Source organism: Squalius cephalus (assembly GCF_949319135.1).
Source record: "Squalius cephalus genome assembly, chromosome: 20".
Taxonomy (NCBI): domain Eukaryota; kingdom Metazoa; phylum Chordata; class Actinopteri; order Cypriniformes; family Leuciscidae; genus Squalius; species Squalius cephalus.
Genome location: NC_137141.1, coordinates 7,516,527 through 7,544,366, shown reverse-complemented (window position 1 = coordinate 7,544,366; position 27,840 = coordinate 7,516,527). Strand labels below are relative to the sequence as shown.

Genomic DNA, 27,840 nt, shown 5'->3' with positions numbered 1-27,840 from the left:
CAAAATTGAAACTACTGCGGAAAAAAAGACACCTACATCTTGGATGCCCTTGAGGTAAGCTAAAACATACCAAAAATTTAATTTCAAAGTAAACTATCCCTTTAAAAACCTTTTGGTATGCTTTTTAGAAATAAAAATTTAAAAAAAAAATATTATAATTTGGGGATAATCAATATATTATGAACAATGTACTGCTATTGTGTGAATGACATGCAATCAATAAAAAAAGTATCTAATTTGATGAATATTTTCTGCCTATACTACATCACAATACAGATAAGACTGATCTCATTCTCAGAAACTGGCATTTAACATCTCTCGTACGTGCCATTATCGCATTTGCCAGCACTATACTACATTTTCTATTTGGGATTGTTTGCTTTGTTGAAATTATTATTTGACATGTTTATGAAGATACACTTTTCAAACATATATTAATCTATTTACAATGTTTAATACTTAAAAAAAAAAAAAAAATGCTATATCCTTCCATGGATATTTTGCAGGAGGCAGTTCATGGATATCGGTTCAAGGCAGCCATGACAGTTATGTTACATCATTAAGGAAGTAGGTGGCAAAAAGTGATATTTTTGAATATTATAAATTAATCATTGAATCATTCAACTTAATTGTAAAAAAAAATAAAAAAAATCAAATGAAACATGAGGATTCTGTGCAGCACTGTTGATCCTGCTTTGGCTTTGTTTTGAATAATTTTTGTTTGGGTAAGTAAAGCAGACAAAATAACTGGTAGGGCTGCACAATATTGAATAAAAATGCGATATGTGATAACTCATTAAATAATGCGATATTCGATACAATAATGCTTAAAGTGTGTAAAATAAACTTAAATTTTCTTTAAAATATATTTAAAATTATATAACCTACATACGTGTTTCACATTTTTTTGTGACAAGAAAACATCCCTACAACTTCTGAAAGTGAACAGCAGTGTTTTACTGTAGCATAAGAAGTGTTATTTTAACATCAGTGTAAACCACAGGGTTTAGGGTGTCAGGAAGGCCTACATTAGGGTTATTTAACAACAGAAACTGAATAATCAAATGTAAAAATAAAAAACTGCTTAGTTTTCACTGTATGAATTGAATATATACTGATTCTAATTAAAGCTACAAAAGTTATTCAGCCAAGAGCAGTGAGTGATTTTCTCTTTGTCTTTTGTTCATGACCCCAGTTATTGCATGCCGTTGCGATATGTATATTGCGATATATACATTTGCGATATTTCGATATATTGTGCAGCCCTAACAACTGGCAACACAAATTTAGGTTACTCTCGTTTACCTTCTTGTTTAGTAAAATATAAGCCAACCAAATAGTAGCTACACGATTTCCCACTTGATAAAGGCTTTATTCAATTTCTGGAGCTTGCACATAACCTAGGCTCTCTCTCTCTCTTGCACTCACCAACTAGTAAGTGAACCCCCTACCAACCTCCCCCCCCATCCCCACCCCCACCCTCCAGGACCCCTCATTAGTAACATTAATGCTATAGCTAAGGGTCAATTCATACATTGGTAATTAAACTAGTTCTTAATTAAACCAAGCAGAGCGAGAGCTGGTGTACCTGTGATTGGAGATGTACATGATTGGGACTCCTGGGATCTTCCGAATCCTCCTTTTTAGGTCCCTGTCCACCGTGGCCACAATGTAACACTTGTGCTAGTGGAGCAAAAGGGAATAATTTGATCAGAATGTAACGCAAAATATAAAATATGTATCGGCTCTGTGGTTAGAATTGTTTCATAGTCCCAAATGATTAATTTGACATTGAAATCACAAATCTTATTTATTTATTTTTTACTTCAAACATACTGTTTCAAACATACATTTGGTATCTATTAACCCTCATAATGCAATTACAATATGCATACGATTTTTACATTGGAACGTAATCTTATAAAACATAGTCATAAATTTTTTTTTTTTTTTTAAATTACAAAAAAAATCTGATCAATAACTTTCATTCTCACTGTTACCATGTTATTACTACTTTTACATCCTTTTTAATGAATTTTTTTTTTCATGAAAAATTCAATATCCAGAATTAAAAAACATATCATATTTAATTTATAACATAATTATTATAGAATTACCAGTATCAACTCCTTTGAAATCAATGAATTTAATTGAATTAATTGGAACTTATAACGCATGACTGCTCAAAAATAGTCCAAATACATGGTTCCAACAAAACATCAATATTATTCTGGAATGTTTTAAAACAAAACATATTCATTTTACTTGCATAAACTTTAACTTCCAGATGAAAAAGAACCATTGCAGCATGAAAAACTAATCAATAGGTGTGCATAATTTTAAAAAAAATACAGCAACAAAATTCAGTTCCACTTTATTTTGATAGTCCAGTTTAGACATTCTACTAACTAGAAGTAACTTTGCAACTACATGTCAACTAACTCTCGTTAGTATTAGTAGGCTGTAGTAGACTGTCAGGTTATGGTTAGGTGTTAGGGGTTCGGGTTAGTAGAATAAGTTTTCATGTAGTTGCCAAGTTACTTATAGTCTGTAGTAGGGGTGGGAGATATTGACAAAAATGAATATCTCGATATTTTTTTCCAATATCTCGATATCGATATTCAGACGATATTTTTGCCATCCTTCAAAGAAATGTGTGCAAACTGGCAAAGAAGGTCCAGCTGGTCTTTTGACTTGCTGCATTTGACCTTATTTTTGTAGGCTATAGAAAAAACAACAATAAAGGAGCTAACTAAACAGAATCTGAGGTAGCCCTACTTTTTCCACTTACAAAAAAAAAAAAAAAAAAAAAAAAAAACGAAACTAGGCACCTCTTGCAACAGTGATTATTAAATCAAACAACAATATTGTTGATGATAAATTCAAAGTAAAAAAAAAATATTTTCAAAACGCTATAAATCCATCAATTTTTTTCCCCAAAACGCTATAAATCCATCATCTTTTTCCAAATATTTATGGTTGGTCGTTTTAAAAAAGTCTTTTGTCTTTTATTTTTCGTGTTTGCATTTATGAGGAAAAAACAATATTACGTGACAGTTCTCCATTATGGACGCGAGCACTCTGAAAGCGGCACTAAAATACTTTCAAACTTTCACAGAGACCTCAAAACAGAAAGCACAAAGCCTTTCTTTAAAACGAATTTCGTTTTGTATTAATTGTATCTTAATTTTAATTAATTTTTCATCAACCAATTTACTGGATTTAATACATAAAAAGTAAATATAGGCTAGCACAACATAAGGTGCTTGAACTTGAGATTATATCATCATGAACCGAACCGTAGCCTACTCGCCTCACAGGCCTAAAAAATGTGAAATATATTTACAGAATACTGGTTCTAAACAAAACCATCCAAAATAAAACTATGTAGCCTAATAAATGTGCATTTCTCCAGTGCGTTCACTAGCCTACTGGGAAGATCGCGAGTCAATAGCCTATCGTCAACTTCATCTTTGCAGCCGACACAGAAATTAATAAACAATTAAAATGTCTTATTGCAATATTTTACATATTCATAATCATTACTTTTGCTGGTTCTTTGAGGCAGCTTTTTAGGTTTATGGCGTTTTGGAAAATAGCTCTTCACGTACAAACACCGTTTCACCAAGGCACAGCGGCCCTTCAGCACATAAGAAAAAAAGAGAAAAAGCACGGACTTACTAATTACGAAACTTTGATGTGGTTGAACAGGTGAAACAGTCACAAATTCCTCTGCAACTCAAACCTTCTCAGTACGAGTTATGAAGGAAGAGAACAGCATTACAGTTTTCGGCGCGTCCTCCTCTGATTGCTGTGTTGAGACTGAAAAAGTGCGTGCAGGAGCACATGCGCAAAACGTAGGTTTGTAAAATGTCCTTTTGTAAAATGACATATGATAAAATAAAAATAATTAATATATCGTTTTAAAAAACGGTTTTGCGCATGTGCTTCTGCGCGCACTATTTCGAATTTACGTCTGAATGTGCGTTTTTGACGACACGGGACCATGGGCTCGGAGGTTGCTTCCGGGAATAGTACTGCCCTACAGTATTAAAGATCGCTACATATAATTGTTTAGAAGGTTATCAGTGTGCGTTCGTTGTTTTCTCTTTAACTTCTTTCAGCTCTTTTCATGTTTGGGGGGTCGGATTGTACAAACTATGAAATATTTGATATCCCAATTTTGCATATCGTCCAGACAACAATTTGGATATTATTGTCTAAACGATATATCTCCCACCTCTAGTCTGTAGAATATCTGTTTGGGGACCATCAAAATAAAATGTTAGCAGATATTAAGCAGACAGTCTACTGATACTCTAATGACAGTTAGTTGACATGCAGTTGCAAAGTTACTTATAGTTAGTAGAATGTCTAAAGTGGACTATCAAAATAAGTGTTACCCAAAATTCAAACCCAAAAGTGTGAGAGACATGATGAAAAACAGCGGCATCCTACTTCCAGCACCTACTGTAAATGTAAATCTAACTCAAATTCCTCAGTTGATACCTGGGTCAAAATGGAAGATTTTTTTTTTTTTATTGGTTCTATCCAAGTGCGCTGCACAAATCCTGAAAAGTGAAGCCAAAACGTTTTGATCGCGCCCAGGAGGCTGGACGCAGTTTAGGCCATAAACCCCACCCTCTCCATGTAATCTAATGGGACAGGAGACAAACTAAACAATCAAATTACAATTAAAAATTTTTTTTTTCAAAGATTGTTTCTGTCATTTTAGGTAGTTTTAATCACGCTGATGTAAGTTCAAGTGTTCATTTTTAAAATAAGTTTGATTTTAGTGTGAAGTCTTCTCTGAGCGGCATTTCCATAACTTTATTTTACACCAACATAAGGTGGTGTTCTGCATTAAACTGTACAAACCGAACCTGTGGGAGTGAGGGCGGGACCTTAATACCACAGCTTCACTTCACGCTCACTACTGCGCAGAATCTGCGTAATCAGCGCAAGATGTCAGCGCCATATTAGGTCATTGGCGGGTTAACTTTTCTACAATGCAAGAGAGTGAAGGTGCGTCATCCACCTTTTTTTTTTAACAGTCTATGGTTCTATCTCTTAAAGGTGACATATTATGCCCCTTTTCATAAGATGTAATATAAATCTATGGTGTCCCCAGAATGTGTCTGTGAAATTTCAGCTCAAAATATCCCCCCAGATCATTTATTATAGCTTGTCAAATTTGCCCCTTTTTGGGTGTGCCCAAAAAACGCACTGCTTTTGTGTGTCCCTTTAAATGCAAATGAGCTGCTGCTGCTCCCAGAAGACGGCCGATCATTTACACGAGTTTCGGATACTCTGGCAATAACAAAACACCTGAATTTCAGGCAAATATCCAGTAGCTGAGTGCAGCCTTACGTAGAAACTCAGGAAGAGGTTGCAACATTTAGACGCACATGGATGTTTCTGAATGGTTAGTGGATATACCGGTATACATTTATGTAGTTGTTGTGGAGTTACATTGATTCATCTCATCGACTTGCATGTATCGTCATGTTTATCTTTTACACAAGTTGACAGTTCCCTGAGGTCTCATTTTTCGGTCAAATAGTGTTCTGTGCTCATCTGTGCAGCAACGACAGAACAGTTTGCTGCTTTGCTCAAACTTTTGCCATTGCATTAGAACTGGTTAACACTGTTGTCGTTTGCAAAAACCAAATGGCGGCGCCGTGAGTGGAAACGTGCAGATTACGTCAGAAGGGGAGCGAAATCTGATCGGCTTATTTGCAAAGTTGCAGTACTAAAAACAATATGCATTTGTTCCCTGTTCTATTTGTGAATCTTTAATTTATTAGGGAATACGAAACAATTCTAACCCCAGAGCAAACAAAGTTCTCATACCTGTGTTACTCTTTGTACCAAGCAGTCATCAGCATACGTTCCTTTGTGTGAGCAAGGCAAGCGATCAAAGCGGGGATCTTTGGCAATCCTGCACAAAAAGTTCAAAAAGCCATAAAAAGCAAGGAAGAAAGAGTAGCCATTTTCACAAATGAAAACTGCAGTAAAATTGCCTATATTACATTTTCATCTTTTATCTTTTAACTATTTTGCTACCATTCACAAATCAGCAAAGAAATGCTGTAATTGTATACAACATTTTTTTAATTTTCGGCAAATGACACTGCTGCGCACAAATGTGGTTAATCTTATGACCAACTTTTCAGGCAATGTTACTTCTATCTTATCCCACCAAATTGCTGAAGCCAATCTGCAAACATTAAAAAAAAAAAAAAACAGGCCCTGTTCACACATGACTTCTTAACAGAAAAATGCCTTTAAATACACCTAAGGGCAAACAAAGCTAGTTCCAACAATCAGAGAGTACTAGAACAGAAGAAATCTCAGAATAAAATCCTTGAGAAAAAAAAAACATAGCTCCATAACATAAATCTACAAGATATTTATCATTTTCAAAACCATAAGATCTATCAAAAATTGGATTTTGTTTAGTGCTGTGGAATATCGTTTTTACAATTCTGCATCAATTAAATTTTTTTTGTTTTAAGTAAAGTACTGTTATTATTAATAAAAAAAGTTGTGTATGTGCATCGGAAGCAAAGCACGTGCATCTGATGTTCGTAGATATTGTATCTAACTTCTTGAAAGCAGATATCTGGGCACATTTCATTTTTTACGAAAATAATATGCATGAATGAGAAATTAGATCTTAATATAATAAATCTGTTGCTGTTTGTTAATCAAACATCAAAAGAAAAGATGGAATCACTCACTGCTTTTGACTGAATAACTTTTGTAGCTTTAATAATAATACATTTAATTTTAATTAATACACTAAAGACTATGCAGTGTTTATTTGATTATTCAAATTCTGTATTCCAGTGTTGGGTAAGGTACTCTAAAAAGTAATTAGTAGTAGAGTAATTAGATTATTCTCTCTAAAAAAGTATATATATATATATATATATATATATATATATATATATATATATATATATATATATATATATATATATATACACATATACACATACATACACACTCTACTGGTCAAAAGTTTTAGATCGGTAAGATTTTTTATGTTTTTAAAAGTATCTTCTGCTCACCAAGGCTGCATTTATTTGATTAAAAATACAAACAAAAACAGTCATATAGTGAAATATTTTTACAATTTAAAACAGCTGTTTTCTATGTGAATATACAGTAAAGTGTAATTTATTCCTGTGATCAAAGCTGAATTTTCAGCATCATTACTCCAGTCTTCAGTTTCACATGATCCTTCAAAAATCATTCTAATATGATGATTGATTATTATCAATGTTAAAAACAGTTTTTTACATTTTTATTTCATGATGCTATGATGAATAGAAAGTTCAAAAGAACAGCATTTATCTGAAATGGAAAGCTTTTGTAACATGAAACACAACCCTTCAAAACTTTGAGGTCAGTAAGAATTTTAATTTTATTTTTGGGGGAAAGAAATAAAATAAATCAATACTTTTATTCATCAAGGATGAGTTAAACTGATCAAAAGTTACAGCAAAGACATTTATAATGTTAGAAAATATTCTATTTTAAATAAATGCTGTTTTTTTTTAACTTTCTATTCATCAAAGAATTTTGAAAAAAAAATTGTACACAACTGTTTTCAACATTGAAAATAATAATGAATGTTTTTTGAGCATAAAATCAGCATATTAGAATCATTTCTGAAGGATCATGTGACACTGAAGACTGGAGTAATGATGCTGAAAATTATGAGGAATAAATGATGAGGAATAAATTACATTTTAAAATATATTAAAATAGAAAACAGTCATTTTAAATTGTCATAATATTTCACAATATTACTGTTTTTTTGTTTTTGTTTTTTTTTTATCAAATAAATGCAGCCTTGGTGAGCAGAAGAGACTTCTTTTAAAAACATAAAAAAATCTTACCGATCTAAAACTTTTGACCAGTAGCGTATGTATACACACACATATATACATACATACATACATACATATATGTATATGTTTATGTGTGCGCGTGTATATATATTCAATCTGAAAATGAACAACAAACACAAATAGTGCATCAAGTAGTGTAAACAATTGTGAAATGTGTCTTGTGCAACAAAAATACAAACAGTGCAAATGATTTTCACAAACTATTAGTAGTACTTACATATACGAAACGAAACTCTTGGCTGTGCCAGTTATCTAAGTCGGACGCAATTCCACTGGGACATTGAAACTCATTCGACTCATTTGAAAACACAAATTTTAGTGCCTCATCCGATGTGTACCGCTGTTTTATATTTGTTTTTGAATTGTGTTATGCTTTGTCAGAGAGTGCTCTCATGCAAATCTGTTATTTTGTGTTTGTTTTCATGCACGCAAATATGCATGCACTCATGCAACTACTATCACTTTGCATCAGTTCGAGTTTCCAACAAAAGATGCTAATTGGTGGAGCAAAAAACCAAAACCTATGTTTATTGTTTGAGTAGGTGATAGTTCAACCAATCATGGGGGTTGGAATAAGCATGGGGGTTGGAATAAGCATCAACAATCATTCCTGTTTGGCTCAGAGGAACAAACCGCATGTTTTTTTTTTGACGAATCAATGCTGATCAAAACTTGATGACGCAATCACATTCACTACAGGGCCTCTGAATGTCCAAACACAAAAAAACGCTTTTTGCGAGACTTTTTAAAGCATACAGATTAGATTAGCGGTTCAAAAGTTATTAAACATTTAAAACAATAGTTATTCTTTAAGGGTTTACTGAGCTGTTAAAATTCGACACATTAGGCAAATGATTAAGAGTGAATGTGTGCATATTTTAAGATGAAACTTATTTTCAAATAGTTAAAAATGGATTACTTTCAATTGGTTTGGTAAGAGACACTATTGTTACATGCATGTTATTTAAGAGTGTATTACCGCAAAGCCACTCGAAACTTCATTCCTAATTTCTCAAGCTCAGCCATCACACAGTCTGTTATGCAAGGAACACCTGTAACGCAACAAAAGAAGTTTCCACACATTACTCAAGTAATCATGAAAAAAAAAAATGCATAAAACATATTAGCTTGAAAAGTACAAATGTATGTGTTATTAGTTTAGTCTGATTGTGTTGGTCTGTAATTATCACTGAGATCATATTTAATCAGTAATCAATGCAGAAACTGTGATTCCAAAGGGTTCACAAACGTTTTCTCGCAACTGTTCCCTATTCAAAGGATCATGATCCATCACTGACTGACTGGGTTGTAATTTTTCCATCATGTTATTTTTTTCCCCTCACTATAAATTCTATTGCCAGTATATATATATGTATATATATATATATATATATATATATATATATATATATATATATATATATATGTATGTATGTATGTATGTATGTATGTATATATGTATATATATATATATATGTATATATATATATGTATATATATATATATATATATATATATATATATATATATATATATATACACACACATATATATATATACAGTGCTATGCATAAGATTAGACACCTATGCTAAAGTTGACTAAAAAGAGGAATAAAAAATCATCTTTTGGAAACTGAACTTAATGCCTTAATTTAAAAAATTAGGAAAAATCCAACCTTTAAGGACACCAATTTTCTTTGTGAATGAATAATGTATCGTAAATAAATAAATGTTCTTCCTTAAAATACAGGGTGCATAAGTTTGGACACCAATATGTTAAATTCCCATAGAGGCAGGCAGATTTTTATTTTTAAGTATTTTTTTTCTTTTTTTTTTTAGGATACTATGCATCCTGATAAAGTTCCCTTGGCCTTTGGAATTAAAATAGCCCCACATCATCACATAGCCTTCACCATACCTAGAGATTGGCATGGTTTTATTTCAGTTAGCCTAATAGCTAGTTTGATTTGCATTGAGAGATGATCTTATGGAAAGTACCCCATGCCAATCTCTAGGTATGGTGAAGGCTATGTGATGATGTGGGGCTATTTTAATTCCAAAGGCCAAGGGAACTTTATCAGGATGCATAGTATCCTAAAAAAAAAAATTAAAAAAATACTTAAAAATAAAAATCTGCCTGCCTCTATGGGAATTTAACATAGGGGTATCCAAACTTATGCACCCTGTATTTTAAGGAAGAACATTTATTTATTTACGATACATTATTCATTCACAAAGAAAATTGGTGTCCTTAAAGGTTGGATTTTTCCTAATTTTTTAAATTAAGGCATTAAGTTCAGTTTCCAAAAGATGATTTTTTATTCCTCTTTTTAGTCAACTTTAGCATAGGTGTCTAAACTTATGCATAGCACTGTATATATATATATATATATATATATATATATATATATATATATATATATATATATATATATATATATATATATATATATATATATATATATATACACATACATACATACACATATATGTATGCATGTCTATGTATATATATATATATATATATATATATATATATATACATACATATACATTTACATATGCTGTAAACTGCATTCCTTGTGGCATGTGTACAGAGTGTATGCTGTAAACTGTGTGTTGCTGCATAGCAATCCCTACAGTCATCAACACATCCAAAATACATTCACTCACTCACATTAGCATTATTGTAAATAATTCTGAGAAAAGAATGTGGGGACTTACATTTAGCATAGAGACAGTCCATCATTGACTGGACAACATCTAATTTGGCCTTAATAGAAAAGTTGATAAAGTTTGTATCAACAAGGATGTAATATGGAGGTCCAAGCTGGGTGTTGTATTGAAAGAACAGACAAGATGGATACTTTGCTCTGAAAAAAAAAAGGGTTGAGGCAAAGATTATTTCTCCTAACATACAATAACTAATGCAAACACTCAACATATTACTATAAATATCTCTATAGGAATTACAATGATCATTAATTTTATGTTGCTGCAAGCACACCCTGAATGTTTTTTTTTGTTTTTGTTTTTTCAAAGAGCTCAATGCGCCATCTCTAAATTCATATGAAATGAGCATGAACCCAGAACTCGCCACAATGTAATAGAGTAAACTCAATGGGGGTTTGTCATTTCCTGACTTTAAATAATTTTATCAAGCATTTCAAATAAGACTGCTAAAACCTGGGTTAAACCTGACTCTCCTGTTCCATGGCGAGCTCTAGAAACGAATATAACCCATTCTGTTCACTTAAAAGATCTCCCCTTTTCAAGTGTCTCAAAATGCTCTTTTGAAAACTGATGGACCAATCCTAGAACATTCCCTTGATGAATGGAAAAAGATTGAAAAAAATGATAATGGGAGGCCGATTTTATATAAAGACAACACCCCTATGGCATCATTGTTTATGTACCGTTTGTGCCCACCGCAAAAGCCATTTGTATTTAAGACTTTGGCATTCACACGTTGAATGACTTTTGTGAGGAGGGCATTCAATAATTTCAGTGTTTTTTTCTTTCTTTCTCTCTTATACTTAACACCTATACTTTTCTTATACTCAGCTCTGGAAGCCGATGGCAGGTCCTCAAATAGCAGACTGTGGTTCAGTTCCGGTCCCTGGCTTGGTTCGACCCGGACCACGAAACAATGACAAAGGTAGCACCATTTTACTGTTTCTACCGTTTAAAGTGAGCAGCGTGTCAAAACAACAGAGCTGTACACACTCAAGCACTCAGGGTCGTTTATGGTAATGATACAAAACTCACTTACAGCCCTTGGTCACTCTGCAGAAAAAGGCCATTAGGATTGTCTCTGGTGTTCACTACAGACATCATTCCAATCCATTGTTTGTAGAGCTGGAAGTACTTAAACTGCAGGACGTGATCAACTTTAAAACTGCTCAAATTATGTTCAGGGCATCTCAAAACTGTCTGCCTCCTAATGTTCAAAATTTATTCTGTGATAGATATGCTCATCATAGTTACACACTAAGAGGAAATAAAAATAAATATCTGCCCAAATTTAGAACCACTCTAAAATCAATGTGTATCTCAGTGCGGGGAGTTAGGATTTGGAATGATTTGGTGGATGAATTAAAAACCTGTCCAAATATTGTTCATTTCAAATATTTGTTCAAAAAAAATGTATTAAAGAAATATGTAGAGGACAGAGAGTGATGCCCTCAGCATGAAGTCAGTGGTGAAAGGGTGTTGGGTCAGAGAGTGTTTGGGCCAGTGTCTCTTGTAAGTGTGTGTGTTGTGCGTGCATTGTTTTGTCTTGCCTGTCTTATACCATTTATATAGTGACAATTGTTTTACTGTATGTATTGTACAGGAATACTGTTGTTCTTGAGTTATTCTGTTGTTATATTGTTTTTGTATTGTATTTTGTGTTGAATGTGAGGGGGTTTGGAATCATACAAGCGTTTGCTTCGTCCACCTCCTTTTCAAACCATGCACTTGTATAATTTGTCTGTTATGTTGCCTGTTATGTTGATTGTGAGAAAATTAGAATGCAGGTTTGAAATAAACATCATCATCATCTTTCGGCGCTATATCCTCTAATATTTTTATCTAGAGCCAAGCACACTTCATTCAAGCCCTTTCCATTCCGTGGGCTTTGCTTCTTCTCTCCTGCTTAAAGGGATACTTCACCTCTGGGAAGATGAATGTGTATTTAAAATAGGTCATTTAAGTAGAAGAAATGTGAAGAATTTTTTTAATTTGGAGCTTTCTAGACTGAGAAAAGCCAGAAAATGTATTTTTGGCTTATGTGGATGAAAGACAACAACTCCCAGAATGCACTTGCTTCGCTGCCTTAGGAGGCCACGCCTACCGGTAAGGGAGCGCAGTTTAAAACAAACAACAAGGCTAGCCTACGTGATGAGTTTGCCAGGGATTTACAGATCGCCCAAAATGTCCGGGATTCGGCTTTTGCATTCTACAGTCGCCATTCATTCATCATGTTTACTGTGGCGAGCAGCACGAGGCTGACGGCCGCGGGAGAACGGCGCGAGGCCGGTGGCGTCATTACTGAGACGTGCCGGGTCTCGCATCGCTCACGGAGGAGCGGGAATTTTCTTAGCAATGGTAAAACGCACATCAACCGATCACTTGTTTAGCGTTCATGTAAACACTACATTCAGATTCACCAATCGGAATGAATTCAGTTAGATTGTAACAAAAGGTGTGCTTGTAAACAATGAATGGCGACCGCAGAAAGCAAAAGCTGAATCCCGTACATTTTGAACGATCTCGCCCGCCGGACAAGTCCGGGAAAAGGAGGATGGTAATTGGTAACCCCTACTTACTCAGCTTTCTCCTACTATTCAGCTTTCTCCACAGAACAAGAGCCTGCTAGCTTAGCTTCCAAAGAAAGACGCTGACACTGTGTACATTCTGTGAGTGAGATCCCACCCTCTATGGGCAGGCTGAAAACATGCGGAACAACGCCATCTACTGGCTGTAGTCTTTAGCCTCTGGCCAGAAAATCCTCCGATGACGCAAAATGACGATTTTTGCGTCATCGGAGGATTTTTTCCAGACAAAAAATACATAAATCTCTTGTCTCAGGGGGATATGAGGGTGGAAAGCATGGTAATTCGAAAATACTACAGGTTTTCTACTAATACAAAGCATAATGCTAAATCCTGAAGTATCCCTTTAAGAGCCACATTAAGTGATGCAGATGATCCGGTTATTTTAACAACCGTGTCAAAAACACAGTGAACAGCAAAATAGAGGAATACTTTTACTAAAACACAGCAGAGAACGAGAATGCAGCAAATACAAAAAAATTATGTTACCTTTTAAAGGCACACTATGCAAGATTTGTACGTTAATATAACAGCTTCGAAATCCTTTCGATGGTAAATTAACTCATAGTACGGAGAATCATCCCAATAGCAAAGCAGGGGGGGACGCCGCTGGCAAAATCAGCAATGCAAGTTTGAGAGGTGGCGCCCCGCCAAATCTCGCGAGAATCACGACTTGCTTTACGGCACGACATCACATGCATCAACAACATTTGAAGCAGCCTCTATGGAAGACACTAGCAGGCATTTCAGACGTGAATCATGGCAGAATCGATGAAGAAAGCGCGGTCGGAAGAGTGCAGAGACGGCTCTGCGTGAGTGGTATTTACAACAGTAACGATAAATACAAGTACTCCACAGCGACTCTAGGGGTCGCTGTTTGAGAAAAACGGAAACTGCATAGCGTGCCTTTAAGTCTGTTTGCGATGCATTATTTAAAGCACTTAGGGACACAAATTACACTTTATTTTCACATTTGCATAATTTCCAGCATTTTTATGGGCAGATGATTACAGCATTTCACCAGATTTGTAATGAGACACATTTGTAAGGATTTGTTTTGTAATGAGACTCTTTTTACAAATAAAAATAAGTTACTGTATATGGAAGCTCTGCGATGAAGTTCGCCATGAAGAGACAGTCCTAACTAAAATGGACTGTTCAGAGTTGACTAGTGCAGTTGTTCTTAAAGGGTTACTTCAGGATTTAGCATTAAGCTTTGTATTAGTAGAAAACCTGTAGTATTTTCGAATTACCATGCTTTCCCCCCTCATATCCCCCTGAGAGGAGAGATTTATGTATTTTTTGTCTGGAAAAAATCCTCCGATGACGCAAAAATCGTCATTTTGCGTCATCGGAGGATTTTCTGTCCAGAGGCTAAAGACTACAGCCAGTAGATGGCGTTGTTCCGCATGTTTACAACCCGCCCATAGAGGGTGGGATCTCACTCACAGAATGTACACAGTATCAGCCGTCTTTCTTTGGAAGCTAAGCTAGCAGGCTCTTGTTCTGTGGAGAAAGCTGAATAATAGGAGAAAGCTGAGTAAGTAGGGGTTACCATCTTCCTTTTCCCGGACTTGTCCGGCGGGCGAAACTGTTAAAAATGTCCGGGATTCGGCTTTTGCGTTCTGCGGTCGCCATTCATTGTTTACATGCACACCTCTCGTTTCAATCTAACTGAATTAATTCCGATCGGTGAATCTGACTGTAGTGTTTACATGAACGCTAAACAAGTGATCGGTTGATGTGCGTTTTACCCTTGCTAAGAAAATTTCCGCTCCTCCGTGAGAGATGCGAGACCCGGCGCGTCTCAGTAACGACGCCACCGGCCTCGCGCCGTTCTCCCGCGGCCGTCAGCCTCGTCCTGCTCGCCACAGTAAACATGATGAATGGCGACTGTAGAACGCAAAAGCCGAATCCCGGACATTTTGGGTCTCTAAATCCCTGGCAAACTCATCACTTACTTAGGCTAGCCTTGTTGTTTTCAACTGTGCTCTCTAACCGGTAGGCGTGGCCTCCTAAGGCAGCGAAGCAAGTGCATTCTGGGAGTTGTTGTCTTTCATCCACATACGCCAAAAATACATTTTCTGGCTTTTCTCAGTCTAGAAAGCTCCAAATTAAAAAATTTCTCCACATTTCTTCTACTTAAATGACCGATTTTAAATACACATTCATCTTCCCAGAGGTGAAGTATCCCTTTAACCAGTGGGGCCACTCGGGGGTAGGGTTGTAACGGTATACCGGTATGGCGGTTTATTGCGATATTGACATGTACGATTATCATATCGTGCACATTTGCTTATCCGCGGTTTTGAAAAAACTAAAAAAAATAAAAATGAAACCAGATTTCACCCGCGCTGCCGCATATAGGCCTATGCAACTTCTTTCAGCTTGACTGCTTACACTCCACCCATACCTGTACAGCGCTGAAAATGTCCGAGACGCTGCGAATCTCTATCCTCCGCCGAAAAAAAAACAATTAAAATCTGCAGTATGGGAATATTTTCCGAAAAACGATCGTGGGGTTGTCCTTTAAGATGGATATCCAGTTTGCAAGAGATGTGGACGAAGAGTGGCGGCAAAAGGAGGAAACACGTCGAACATGTTCTCCCATATTCGGGAACACCATCCCTCCGTGAAGATAAAGGTAATTCCATTTATAAGTTAAGGCCATATTTCTGTCATGCAGAGGGAATCCCGGAATCCAGTACAATACAGATGCCACGTAAAATGTGCGATTTGATAGATGGATGAATAAATAAAAATATAGCTGTGCAGTAAATCAAAAAGCGATGTGCGTGTCTGTGAATATATAGCGCAAAAAGACTGGTGTGCGACCCCCTTAATTCTATATTTAGCGTGTCTCTGTATGAATGAGCAGCGCCGTTTCGTCTAGTAGATCTAGTACACACTCAAGTACGCATGATGCTCATCATGGTTTTTAAAGCGTCTGCTGTCTCACTCACTATGTAAGTGAAGACGTGAACACATGAACATATCCAGAGCCACTCTGAGAGAACACTTAATGAGCATTTTATATTTTTTTCTAAAAGAATAATCATCAAATACACTGACTGAAACTCATAGGTGTTCAGTACAACCTGTCAAAAAAAGTTTGGTTTAGCCTGAAGAAATAATGACTGAAATATATTACTATCGTGTATAGTTTTTTGTCCATGTTTTAATTTAGTAAACCTCTCAAACAAAAGTTGTTACATTTTATCTGATTGCATTTTCATAAACCATGTTCAACCAAAAACCATATCTGTTTTCATTCATTTAAGGGTCATTGTAGCTGATGATTTTTGATGATTGAGAGTTTAATATCGTATACCGTGAAACCGTGGTATTTTCTGAGACGATTATCATACCGTGAAAATCTCATACCGTTACAACCCTACTCGGGGGCATTAGCAAACTTCAAAAGAGGGCCTTAAGATCACTTAAAAGTTTTAAAATAAGACAAAAACAAGCAATAAAATAAAAGCAACAGTTGTTTTTAGTAAAACAACTAAAAATCAAGATACATCTAATTTTGAATTCACACCCTCAACAACTGTTTGTTACCTTTGAAAAAGGTGTGTTCCACAGTCTTGGAAAACCTGCATATATGAGTTAGCCTGATTTTAAAAGTGGAAAGTGTACATTTCTAAATGTAAATACATCAATTAAACCCTAAAAGCCATAATTTTTTAATTTAAGAATATACATTTTTGTAGTTAGGCTAAGCACTAAAATTTTAAAGAGTAGAAATTGTAAGTAAAAAAAATCTTAAAATTCCTTATGCAGAATTTTCTTTAAAAAACATCTTCAAAAAAATCTAAAGTAAAAAAAAAAAAAAAGAAAAAAAAAAAAAGAGAGTGTGATCCCTAAAGACCATCCAGCACTTAAAAATTCTAGAAGTCCTAATTTTAAATGTATTATTATTATTTTAGTTACTTTTAATCTAATGACACAACGTGTGTTCTTTAAACTAAAACATGTTTTGAAAACTAAACTGCCATTATAGCAGATGTACCAGATGAGTACCAGACACAGTAAAAGATGTGTTTTCACTTGAAGTTTTGCAAAATGTTCATTTATCAAAAATAACTTGAATGCATCTACTGATAGCTACATTTACTGGACAGTTTCATTAAAGTTATCTCTGGGTTAAAATACCTCTGGGAATTGCATTGATTACCTTTCCTTAAGTCCCTAAACCTAACTTTTCACTAACAGCTAGCCTACATTTGAAGAAAATTTTGAATAGATACATTATTCTGGTGTATATTGTGAGCCAATGTTGTTATGTCATGCCATTCACATAAGCAGATTTCAATTTCATTTGATGTATGGCAAACTCTAAAAGGTAACAAACACAATATTAGAGAGAATTCAGACTTACACTTCCTGTTCTTTAATGGCTGATGGATCTTCTTTCTTCTTCTTTTGTGTTTTTGCTCTGTCCTGTTTTTTTCTAGACAAAAAAAAAAACAAGAAAAAAAAAAACAAGCAAAGTTTTTATCAGATGTTCAAAGCTCAACACAGTAATGAACTGTGTTTAGTGATGCTGTTGCCGATAATCTACTGTTTTTACAGTATTTATACGTTTTTATTTTAGGATTACACCATTGTGCTGTTGAATGCTTGATTATGATTGGTTTACAGACATTCTAAGGTATGCAATTAAGTGCACATTTTTTCTACTGCTCTATCGGTCTCTCACATGCACAGGCAGACAGACGAGAGATACACATTCACTTTTGTCAGTGCTGCCCAGTTACTTTCTAGATAAAAAAAAGTTTCACAACTAAAGTCACATGACTTTCTACAGAGGAGTTAGCTTTGAAATTTTTGCAGATGCTGCATACTGCCCAACATTGATAACAGCTGCACAGATGCAGGTAATTCACACAAAATTAAAGTCAACATGAAATCAAATCTCTTCTCTGATCACGTGTATACTGAAAGTGGGCTGAGCAATGCGGTTGTCAATTGGCCAGACGATTCTCAATCCTTCCCCTCCAACAACCTGTCACTCACATTAAACGATCACAACAATTAGCAAATGACAATGATCAAATCAATTTCTGATTTCAAAATAAAGTCCTGCCCCTCATTTTTTTCATCATTTGAGAAGCCGTTTCACACAGATTCTGATCACAATTTCCGTTTTATGCTGACTTAAAGTGATAGTTCACCCAAAAAAAAAAATTAGCCCATGCCTTACTCACTCTCAAGTCATCCTAGGTGTATATGACATTCTTCTTTCAGACGAATACAATCCGAGTTATATTAAAAAAATGTCCTGGCTCTTCCAAGCTTTATATCGGCAGTGAATGGCCGCTTTCTGTTTTAGTCCATAAAAGTGCATCCATTCATGATAAAAGTGCTCCACACAGCTCTGTGGGGTTAATAAAGGCCTTCTGAAGCAAAGCGATGAAATCGTTTAAGAAAAAAATCCATATTTAAAACTTTATCAACTAAAATAACTAGCTTCCGGCAGACGCATCGATTTACGATTAATAACATTTGACATGATGTATGGACGAATGCGGGAGTGCAGAGAATAGAGCAAAACAAAACACCATTAACTTAAATTAAATTTCAAAGCTGTGAAATCAATGAACTACTGTATGAATTGAGTAAATGCAAGTAAAAAAAAAAAGTAAATCTGAGTAACTGCATCTGGTACATTAACAAATAAAATTGAGTAGAAATAATTTAACATTTAAATGTAATATTTATGAGTAATATTAATTGTTTTTATTAATGAGTAATATTAACTTTTTATTTCATAACCTGCCAATAACATTTTATCATTCAAATTAATTATATTCATTATCATTAGGAATAAAGTTGTGTGTTTTATGCAAGGAGTTTCAATCACGTGAAAAGATAGGTGCGACTCTCGTTTAGGCTTCACATTACGCCTCTGTATGTTGTTTTGCATTAAATAAAATGTCACAGTAATGATTTTATAGATAAAATAAAACATACACAAACCTGAATTTCACAGAGGAAATGCACCAATTCTGCAACGCTGAGAAGAGAGAAGTGTTCTGGACTGGAGAGTTCAAACAGCCCGCGCTCACTCAACCATTGAGTTGTCCTCACGTCAGAGGGTGGGGGAGGGGTGCATTGTTTTAATTGAGTAAACTTACTCAATTTCTTAAGAGTGTGTTAAATATATTACTAATATTGATTTGAATTAAGTAATATTTTTGTTTCTTGAAACAGATCAGTTTAATTCTCCATTCTCAAATATTTTGATAGAAATTTCACAAATATATTAAGTGTATTATAAATACCTAAATAATTGGATCGCTGATCGATTGCTCCTGTCTGCCTCGCTGCCTGCTGTGAGTGTGTTTGTTTGCTTCGGTGCTGTAAGCTCCGTCTTAGCCTTATATTTCTTTGTTTTGAACCATCATTTTACTACCATTTCTAGTTGTTTATACTACTACATTTTACCCAACATTTCAGATTAACCTGATATCGCTAGCTTTTGTTATTAGTACTACTAGCACAAAACGCTAGTAATTCGCTAGCCTGTTAACGCGCCACCCGTGCGCTCAGCTATTTTTATTTATTTATTTTTCTCTCGCGCGTCCGCGCCTTTGAGTTCATAAAAAGCTAAGGTGAGTAAGAATCAGTCAACAAACACGGTGAGTAATGTCTTGTCCTGTTATTGTCACCTGCACTTCATGTCACATGTTTAGTATAGCCTTCTCTGTCGGCAATATAGGATTTATATGTGATAAATGTAAGGAGACAGTTAGGTTGACAGAGAAGATTTCAGAATTAGAAACACGCATCCAAACTTTAATTGAGGATAGTAAGAGTGCTAGTGCTTTAGATGTTTTGGATGCGCATAGCATAGTGAACACTTTACATGAGTCGGTTCCGGCTGAAGTAGAGCCTGTGCAGCCGGGCAAATGGGTGACAGTGAGGGATCGCTCTAGTCGTGGATCAAAAAACCACTCTTCCGTTCCGATTACCATAACAAATCGATTTGCCCCGCTCAGTGAAACACCCACTGAGAATGATTGTGCCCTAGTTATTGGCGATTCTATTACACGGAACGTGAAAATAGAGACACCAACCACCATAGTCACATGTTTGCCGGGAGCCAGAGCGCCTGACATCAAAGCAAATTTAAAAGTGCTGGCTAATGCTAATCGTAAATTCTCTAAGATCATTATTCACGTCGGCACTAATGATGTTCGACTCCGCCAGTCAGAGATCACCAAAATTAATATTAAAGAGGTGTGTGAACTTGCAAGTACGATGTCAAGGACTGTAATTTGCTCTGGCCCCCTTCCTGTTCGCAGGAGTGATGAGATAGTTAGTAGATTGTGTTCGCTTAACGGTTGGCTGTCTAGGTGGTGTCCGCTTAATAATAAAGAATTCATAGACAATTGGAAAAGTTTTTGGGGCAAACCTGACCTGTTGAAAAGAGATGGTATTCATCCCTCCTGGGATGGTGCTGCTCTTCTCTCTAGTAATATGGCACATAGTCTTAGAGCTCAAACATGACAATCTGGGGCTCAGGTCAGGAAGCAGACAGACTGGCTTAACCGACTGTCTGCTAGCGGCCTCGCGTCACCAAGGTCAGATAAATCCTATCACATAGAGCCTCTTTCACCTAGCTATCATCATATAGAGACTGTGTCTGTTCCCCGAATTTGGAAATCCAAAAAACGTTTAAACCCATCTAAGGTTAAAAATTTAATTGATGTTCAACAAATAAAAAACAGCTATATTACAGATGAGCAAATGCTAAAGCTTGGGTTGCTGAATATTCGATCGCTTACTTCTAAAGCACTCGTTGTTAACGATATGATTTCAGATAATAACCTAGATATGCTGTGTTTGACAGAAACCTGGCTAAAACCAAACGATTACATTACTTTAAATGAATCAACCCCGCAAGATTACTGTTATAAACATGAGCCTCGTCTGAAACGCAAAGGGGGTGGTGTTGCTGTAATTTATAGTAATAGTTTCAAAACCACTAAGAAATCAAGTTTTAAATATAATTCTTTTGAAGCATTGGTGCTTAATGTAAAAATATATAGTGTAAACGATAAATCACGTTTGAGATTTGTGCTGGCTACTGTATACAGGCCACCAGGGCACCATACAGACTTTATCAAAGAATTTGCGGACTTTCTATCAGAATTAATATTGACTGCAGATAAAGTACTAATTGTTGGTGATTTTAATATACACATCGATAATGAAAAAGATGCATTGGGATTGGCATTTAAAGACATTGTAAATTCAATTGGAGTTAGACAACACGTGTCAGGACCTACTCATCGTTGTAATCATACTCTAGATCTAATATTATCACACGGAATAGATGTTGATGCCGTTGAAATTCTGCAGCAGAGCGATGACATCTCAGATCATTACCTAGTCTCTTGTAATTTGCATTTAGCCAAGGCTGCAAAGCCGACTCCGTGTTTCAAATATGTGAGACCTAGGGCTGCACGATATTGGAAAAAAATTACATTGCGATATTTTTTTTGGCAACGATATATATCGCGATATTGCGAGCCATCAATCCAGGCTAAAGTCAATAATTACCATTCCATGTTATTAATAATTTCACTATAAGCAAGCTTCATTACAAGTAACAAAAGGCCACTTAATATTTTATTCCAGAAACATATTTCTCTCAGAATTTGGTGAACGTTCTACACAGGACCTAACGTTCTTGGACCCGAAAAATTGTTTTCTGTGCTGATTCAGTGACGCGTTCATGTAAACGGCACCTAGAACCAGCAAAAGTAATGATTAATAATATGTAAAATATTACAATGAGACATTTTAATTATTTATTAATAAACAAGTGTTTTCTGTTGACAATACTGACTCGCGATCTTCGCAGCAGTGTTCGGGAGAAATGCACTTTTCATACAGATTTTTTTTTTAATGGTTCTGTTTAAAAGTAGAGATTTCTGTACATAATAGTTATCTTTCTATTTTTTTTACTATTATTATTATTATTTTTAGGTGTGTGAGGCGAGTAGACTAACTTTTATGCTTAGTTTCGGTTCATGGATGATAGCTTAATCTCCAGTTCAGGCGCTGGCTGCTATAATTAATTTTTATTTATTAGGCTAAATCCAGGAAATTGTATAATGAAATACTGATTAAAATTAAGATACAATTAATACAAAACGAAATTCGTTTTAAAGAAAGGCTTTGTGATTTCTGTTTGAGGTCTCTGTTAAAGTTTTAAAGCAGTCTTTTAGTGCGGCTTTCATAACGGTCGCGTCCGTAATGTCACATAACATTGTTTTTTCCTCATAAATGCGAACACGAAAAATAAACGACTTTTTTTTAAAAAGACAACCATCCACAACTTTATAATACTTCAGCAAAGTAGCCTACCTCTTTTTGGTCAACATCCTCCTTTTTGTAGACGAAATAGGCTAGTAGTAGGCTAGTCCTAAATAGCTGATTTTGACTTTTTTGCGGCGGATCCTCTTCGTCGCGCATTTTTAGCTATAGGATTGCCAGTGAATGTTGGCTGTGAGCGGTGAGCGCGGCACAGCGAACCAATCACTGTGCAGGCACGCGGAACGCGTATGTCACCCCAGCAAAAAGCCATACAACAAACTCGTGTTTACTGTGTGCTACCCTGGTGCTACCGTTCTCTTACACTATGGTACTAACGTTACCCTTCACATCGCATGTTCCGGCGATGTGACTATCGCTCATTCGCACATCGCGATGTCGATGTTAAAACAGAATATCGTTCAGCCCTAGTGAGACCTATCACTTCTGCTACTAAAGATTGCTTTATTAATAATCTTCCTGATCAGTTTCATCATCTCAGCATCCCAGATAGCTTAGAAGAACTAGATATTACAACAGAAACGTTTAACTCTCTCTTTTCCAGCACTTTAGACACAGTTGCTCCGTTGCGCTTAAAGAAGATTAAAGAAAATAGTCCAACGCCGTGGTACAACGAGCACACTCGGGCCCTTAAGAGAGCAGCCAGAAAAATGGAGCGCAACTGGAAGAAAACAAAACTAGAGGTATTTCGCATTTCATGGAAGGAGAGCTCAATTACTTACAGAGAGGCTTTAAAAGCTGCTAGATCTGCTTATTTTTCAACCCTATTAGAAGAAAATAAACATAATCCTAGGTATTTATTTGAAACGGTGGCTAAACTAACGAAAAATAAAGCTTCAAGCACCGAAGTTTCCAAGCAACACAGCAGTAATGATTTTATGAACTTCTTCACTTATAAGATTGATAATATCAGGGACAAAATTATAACTATGCAACCGTCTACTACAGTATCGCATCAGGCAGTGCATTGTAGTCTCCCTGAGGAAAAATTTGATTCATTCGTTGCTATAGGAGAGGAAGAATTTACTAAACTCATTAAATCATCTAAATCGACAACATGTATGTTAGACCCTATACCGACTAAGCTACTGAAAGAAATACTTCCAGAGGTCATAGATCCTCTTCTTAATATCATTAATTCGTCTTTGTCTCTAGGATATGTACCAAAAAAACTTTAAGCTGGCTATGATTAAACCGCTTGTTAAAAAAACGCAACTTGATCCTACAGAATTAGTCAATTACAGGCCGATCTCGAATCTACCTTTTCTGTCAAAGATATTAGAAAAGGCAGTATCCTCACAACTGTGTTCCTTTCTTGAAAGAAATGATATCTGCGAGGATTTCCAGTCCGGATTTAGACCGTACCATAGTACCGAGACAGCTCTCGTTAGAGTCACAAATGATTTGCTCTTATCATCCGATCGTGGTTGTGTCTCGCTATTAGTGTTACTCGATCTTAGTGCTGCATTTGACACCATTGACCACAACGTTCTTTTAAATAGATTAGAACATTATGTTGGCATTACGGGAAATGCACTAGCATGGTTTAAATCATACTTATCTGACCGTTATCAGTTTGTAGCAGTAAATGAAGAGATGTCTCATCGATCACAAGTTCAGTATGGCGTACCACAAGGCTCAGTACTAGGACCGCTGCTGTTCACTCTGTACATGCTACCATTAGGAGATATCATTAGGAAACATGGCATTAGCTTTCACTGTTATGCCGATGATACTCAGCTCTATATTTCTTCAAAACCTAACGAAACTTATCAATTCACAAAATTAACGGAATGCATAGCGGATATAAAAAATTGGATGACTCGTAATTTCCTACTTCTAAATTCTGAAAAAACAGAGATTCTAATTATTGGACAAAAAACTTCCTCACGAAATAACCTAGAATACTGTCTAACACTTGATGGCTGCTCTGTTAAGTCTTCGTCGTCGGTTAGGAACCTGGGTGTGCTCTTTGATACCAATCTTTCATTTGAAAGTCACGTGTCTAGTATCTGTAAAACTGCATTTTTCCATCTTAAAAATATATCTAAATTACGCCATATGCTCTCATTGACAAATGCGGAACAATTAGTTCATGCGTTCATGACCTCAAGGCTAGATTATTGTAATGCTCTACTGGGTGGTTGCCCTGCACGCTTAATAAACAAACTACAGCTGGTCCAAAACGCAGCGGCTCGAGTTCTTACCAGAACCAGGAAGTATGACCAGATTAGCCCAGTTCTGTCAAAACTGCATTGGCTCCCTATTAAACATTGCATAAATTTTAAAATATTGCTGATCACTTACAAAGCACTAAATGGTTTAGCTCCGCAGTACTTGAGCGAGCTCTTAACGCATTATAGTCCTTCACGTCTATTGTGATCTCAAAATTCCGGCCGGTTACTAATACCTAGAATATCAAAATCGACTGCTGGCGGTAGATCCTTTTCCTATTTAGCACCAAAACTCTGGAACAGTCTTCCTACCATTGTCCGGGAAGCAGACACACTCTGTCAGTTCAAAGCCAGATTAAAGACACATCTCTTTGACCTAGCTTTCACATAATACATTATAGACTTCTATAATTTAATGTTAGGCTGCATATATTAGGTCAGCCGGAACCGGGAACACTTCCCAAAAAATCCTGATGTACTCGTTACATCATGAGAAGAATGGCATCTACGCTAATTTTAGTGTCTGTGTTTATCCCGAGGTTTTCCTGCAGCCTGCCGGATCCAGGCCGTATCCAGATCTGACGAAGGACCTTCGCCTGGACCGATGACAACGCAGTGCTGAAGTGCCAACTAGTCTCTCCCTATGGAGGATCCCACTACCACTATACAGATAAGGCGTTGTCGGGAAAATTCGTTTCGCGTTCCTACCCCAAAGCAACAAAATAAAATAAAATTCTTTATCAAAATTTATAAGGAAAGACAAGTACTTTGTTTAGGCTTGGCTTGTAGGGAATTCCAAACCTGCGTATATCAAACGCACATAACTATAGAACCCATTCTAAATGCGTATGTGAACGCCATCAGCGTTTCTCACAGGTTCGCGTTTAAAGTCTGTGTAGAGGGAATGGTGTCGTCTTAGCGGCCCCTAATTTAATAACAAATGATCGTTGCGACGGAAGCAAATCAATCAAAACTAACTTTAGATGGAAATAACTTAACTTAGCCAAAACAATCTCTGTTACCTTAAATTATACGCTTATCTCTGTAAAGCTGCTTTGAAGCAATCTACATTGTTAAAAGCGCTATATAAATGAAGATGACTTGACTACTAGCCTATTTGACAAACAGATAAGTGCCGTAGTTAAATCTAGTTTTTTTCCAATTAAGACTATTATCTAAGGCTAAGAGTTTTTTTAACATTTGCAGAGTTTGAGAGAGTGATTCATTCGTTCATTTCATCTAGACTTGACTATTGTAATTCTCTTTATATTGGAATGAGTCAATCCAATATTAGTCGTCTTCAGATGGTTCAGAATGCAGCAGCCAGACTTTTGACTGGCACAAGGAAGTTTGATCATGTTTCCCCAAAGACTGAAGACGAGAGGTGACCGTGAATTTTCTGTTGTTGGTCCAAAACTGTGGAATAGCCTTCCTGTATCTTTAAGACTAATATCCAAAGAGTCTGCTTTTAAATCTAAGTTAAAAACCTACCTGTTTTCACAGGCTTACAATTGTCCTTGATTTTAATGTTGAATTGTCAAATTGGTGGTCCCGATGTAAACTCCCTTTATCATTTGTTTTGCGGTCGGTTTTGTTTTTAAGATATTTATCCTGTTGTACAGCACAATGGCCAACTACTGTTGCTTTTATTGTGCTATATAAATAAAAGTTGATTGATTGATATACACCTAGGATGGCTTGAGGGCGAGTAAATCATGGGGTAATTTTCATTTTTGGGTGAACTAACCCTTTAAATCAATGGCTAAAAAAAATGCTGCCTCCACAATTAGCATAAGACGACAGACAATATGTCAAATCCCAAATCTAGCGCATCACATCCTGTCTACAGGAAACCATTAATCTGATCAATTTTAGAAGGCAGAATAGAGGAATCCTCTATGGTATCCCACCACCATACCTATAATGCCTACGACATGATCAACAATTGTCATCTAAACATGGAGTTGCATATTGTGTGGCATAATAAAACACATAAGAAGGCTATAATAGTTTGGTCAAATATTGCATTTTGGTTTTGGGGAACAGTCTGGAAGAGGGACAAAAATAAAACCTAGCCTTTAAGAAGCTGCTGCTAGTAATCATGGTATTACTAATATGATGACTAAAATGAACCACGGTTCAGACCTAAAATAACTGTTTACTTGGTGCATTATTAATATCTTGTGATATACATCCCACCAACAATTTATTATTTTATAGAAACACATAGAAATAACATTATTTGTCAATATTTCAATAATTCCAATCATAGACAATATTTTGGGCGATTTACCCGTTTGAGCTGAACAATAGCTGAACACTGGTTAACTGAGGCGCTTTTCAACAGAGGTGTTCTACGGCTGTGTTTATCGTGTAATGAAAGTACTTTGCAATGATTTTCTAATACATTACATTCCATTATTTGTAACATACTTACTTATAGATAAAAGAACAATAATACAAATAATGATACTTACATCCTCTGATCCTTCAAACTGATCATTCTTTTCATGGTAGCATATTTTTTCGTTTTCTTCTGTTTTCCCTAATTCACACAAACACAAGTTGTCATTCAACCAAAAAAGTAATAAAGCGATTATGTACATTATCTAACAAACGCTGTTGAACATTGTTGAGATAAACTCTTAATTTTACCATGACGGCAGAATATGCTCGAGATTTTCACTCTCTAGCCCTCGTGTGTTAAACTTTGCGACAAAGAGTGTTTCGACGTCATTATCATGCGACACAATCCACATTTTACTTACGCTGCGCCATTTCCTACGTCATTTCTTGCGCTAGATACTGCGGTGTTTCCGGTTCTCAGTGACATCCATCAAGGTAAATATCTAGAAGACAATACTGCAGCTGTTCGCTAAATATGAATTGCTATATGAACTCATACAGTACGTCTGGGTTTGTTGTTTACTTTGTATGTCAGTGTTGGCTCTATGAATGACATTGTTTGATTATTATTTTGCGTCGCATATTTTCTGTTAATGCCACTGTGATACTTTAAGATATGCATGGTTGGATTGTTATTTCATTAGGCAACACACACAAACAATTTCAAGG

The 27,840-nt window shown here is 35.8% G+C and overlaps 2 protein-coding genes across 6 annotated transcripts in view; one reads left to right on the top strand and one right to left on the bottom strand.

The window, feature by feature from the left end:
- fcf1 (FCF1 rRNA-processing protein) overlaps window positions 1–27,541 on the bottom strand; it is a 28,450-nt gene extending 909 nt beyond the window's left edge. The window contains exons 1-7 of the mRNA XM_079852432.1: window positions 27,421–27,541; window positions 27,243–27,310; window positions 17,625–17,696; window positions 10,647–10,795; window positions 8,902–8,974; window positions 5,854–5,941; window positions 1,589–1,683 (exon numbers count right to left, since the gene is read on the bottom strand). Of these exons, the coding sequence (XP_079708558.1) occupies window positions 1,589–1,683; window positions 5,854–5,941; window positions 8,902–8,974; window positions 10,647–10,795; window positions 17,625–17,696; window positions 27,243–27,310; window positions 27,421–27,423 (548 nt within the window). The 5' untranslated portion in view covers window positions 27,424–27,541. The remainder of the gene's footprint in view (window positions 1–1,588; window positions 1,684–5,853; window positions 5,942–8,901; window positions 8,975–10,646; window positions 10,796–17,624; window positions 17,697–27,242; window positions 27,311–27,420) is intronic.
- arel1 (apoptosis resistant E3 ubiquitin protein ligase 1) overlaps window positions 27,509–27,840 on the top strand; it is a 66,618-nt gene continuing 66,286 nt past the window's right edge. For 2 of the 5 annotated variants that reach the window (XM_079852425.1, XM_079852422.1), the window contains exon 1: window positions 27,594–27,671. The gene's annotated coding sequence lies outside the window, so the exon portion shown is untranslated. Of the gene's footprint in view, window positions 27,672–27,840 lie in introns of all 5 variants that reach the window. The other 3 variants (XM_079852421.1, XM_079852424.1, XM_079852423.1) reach the window with 3 other exon arrangements.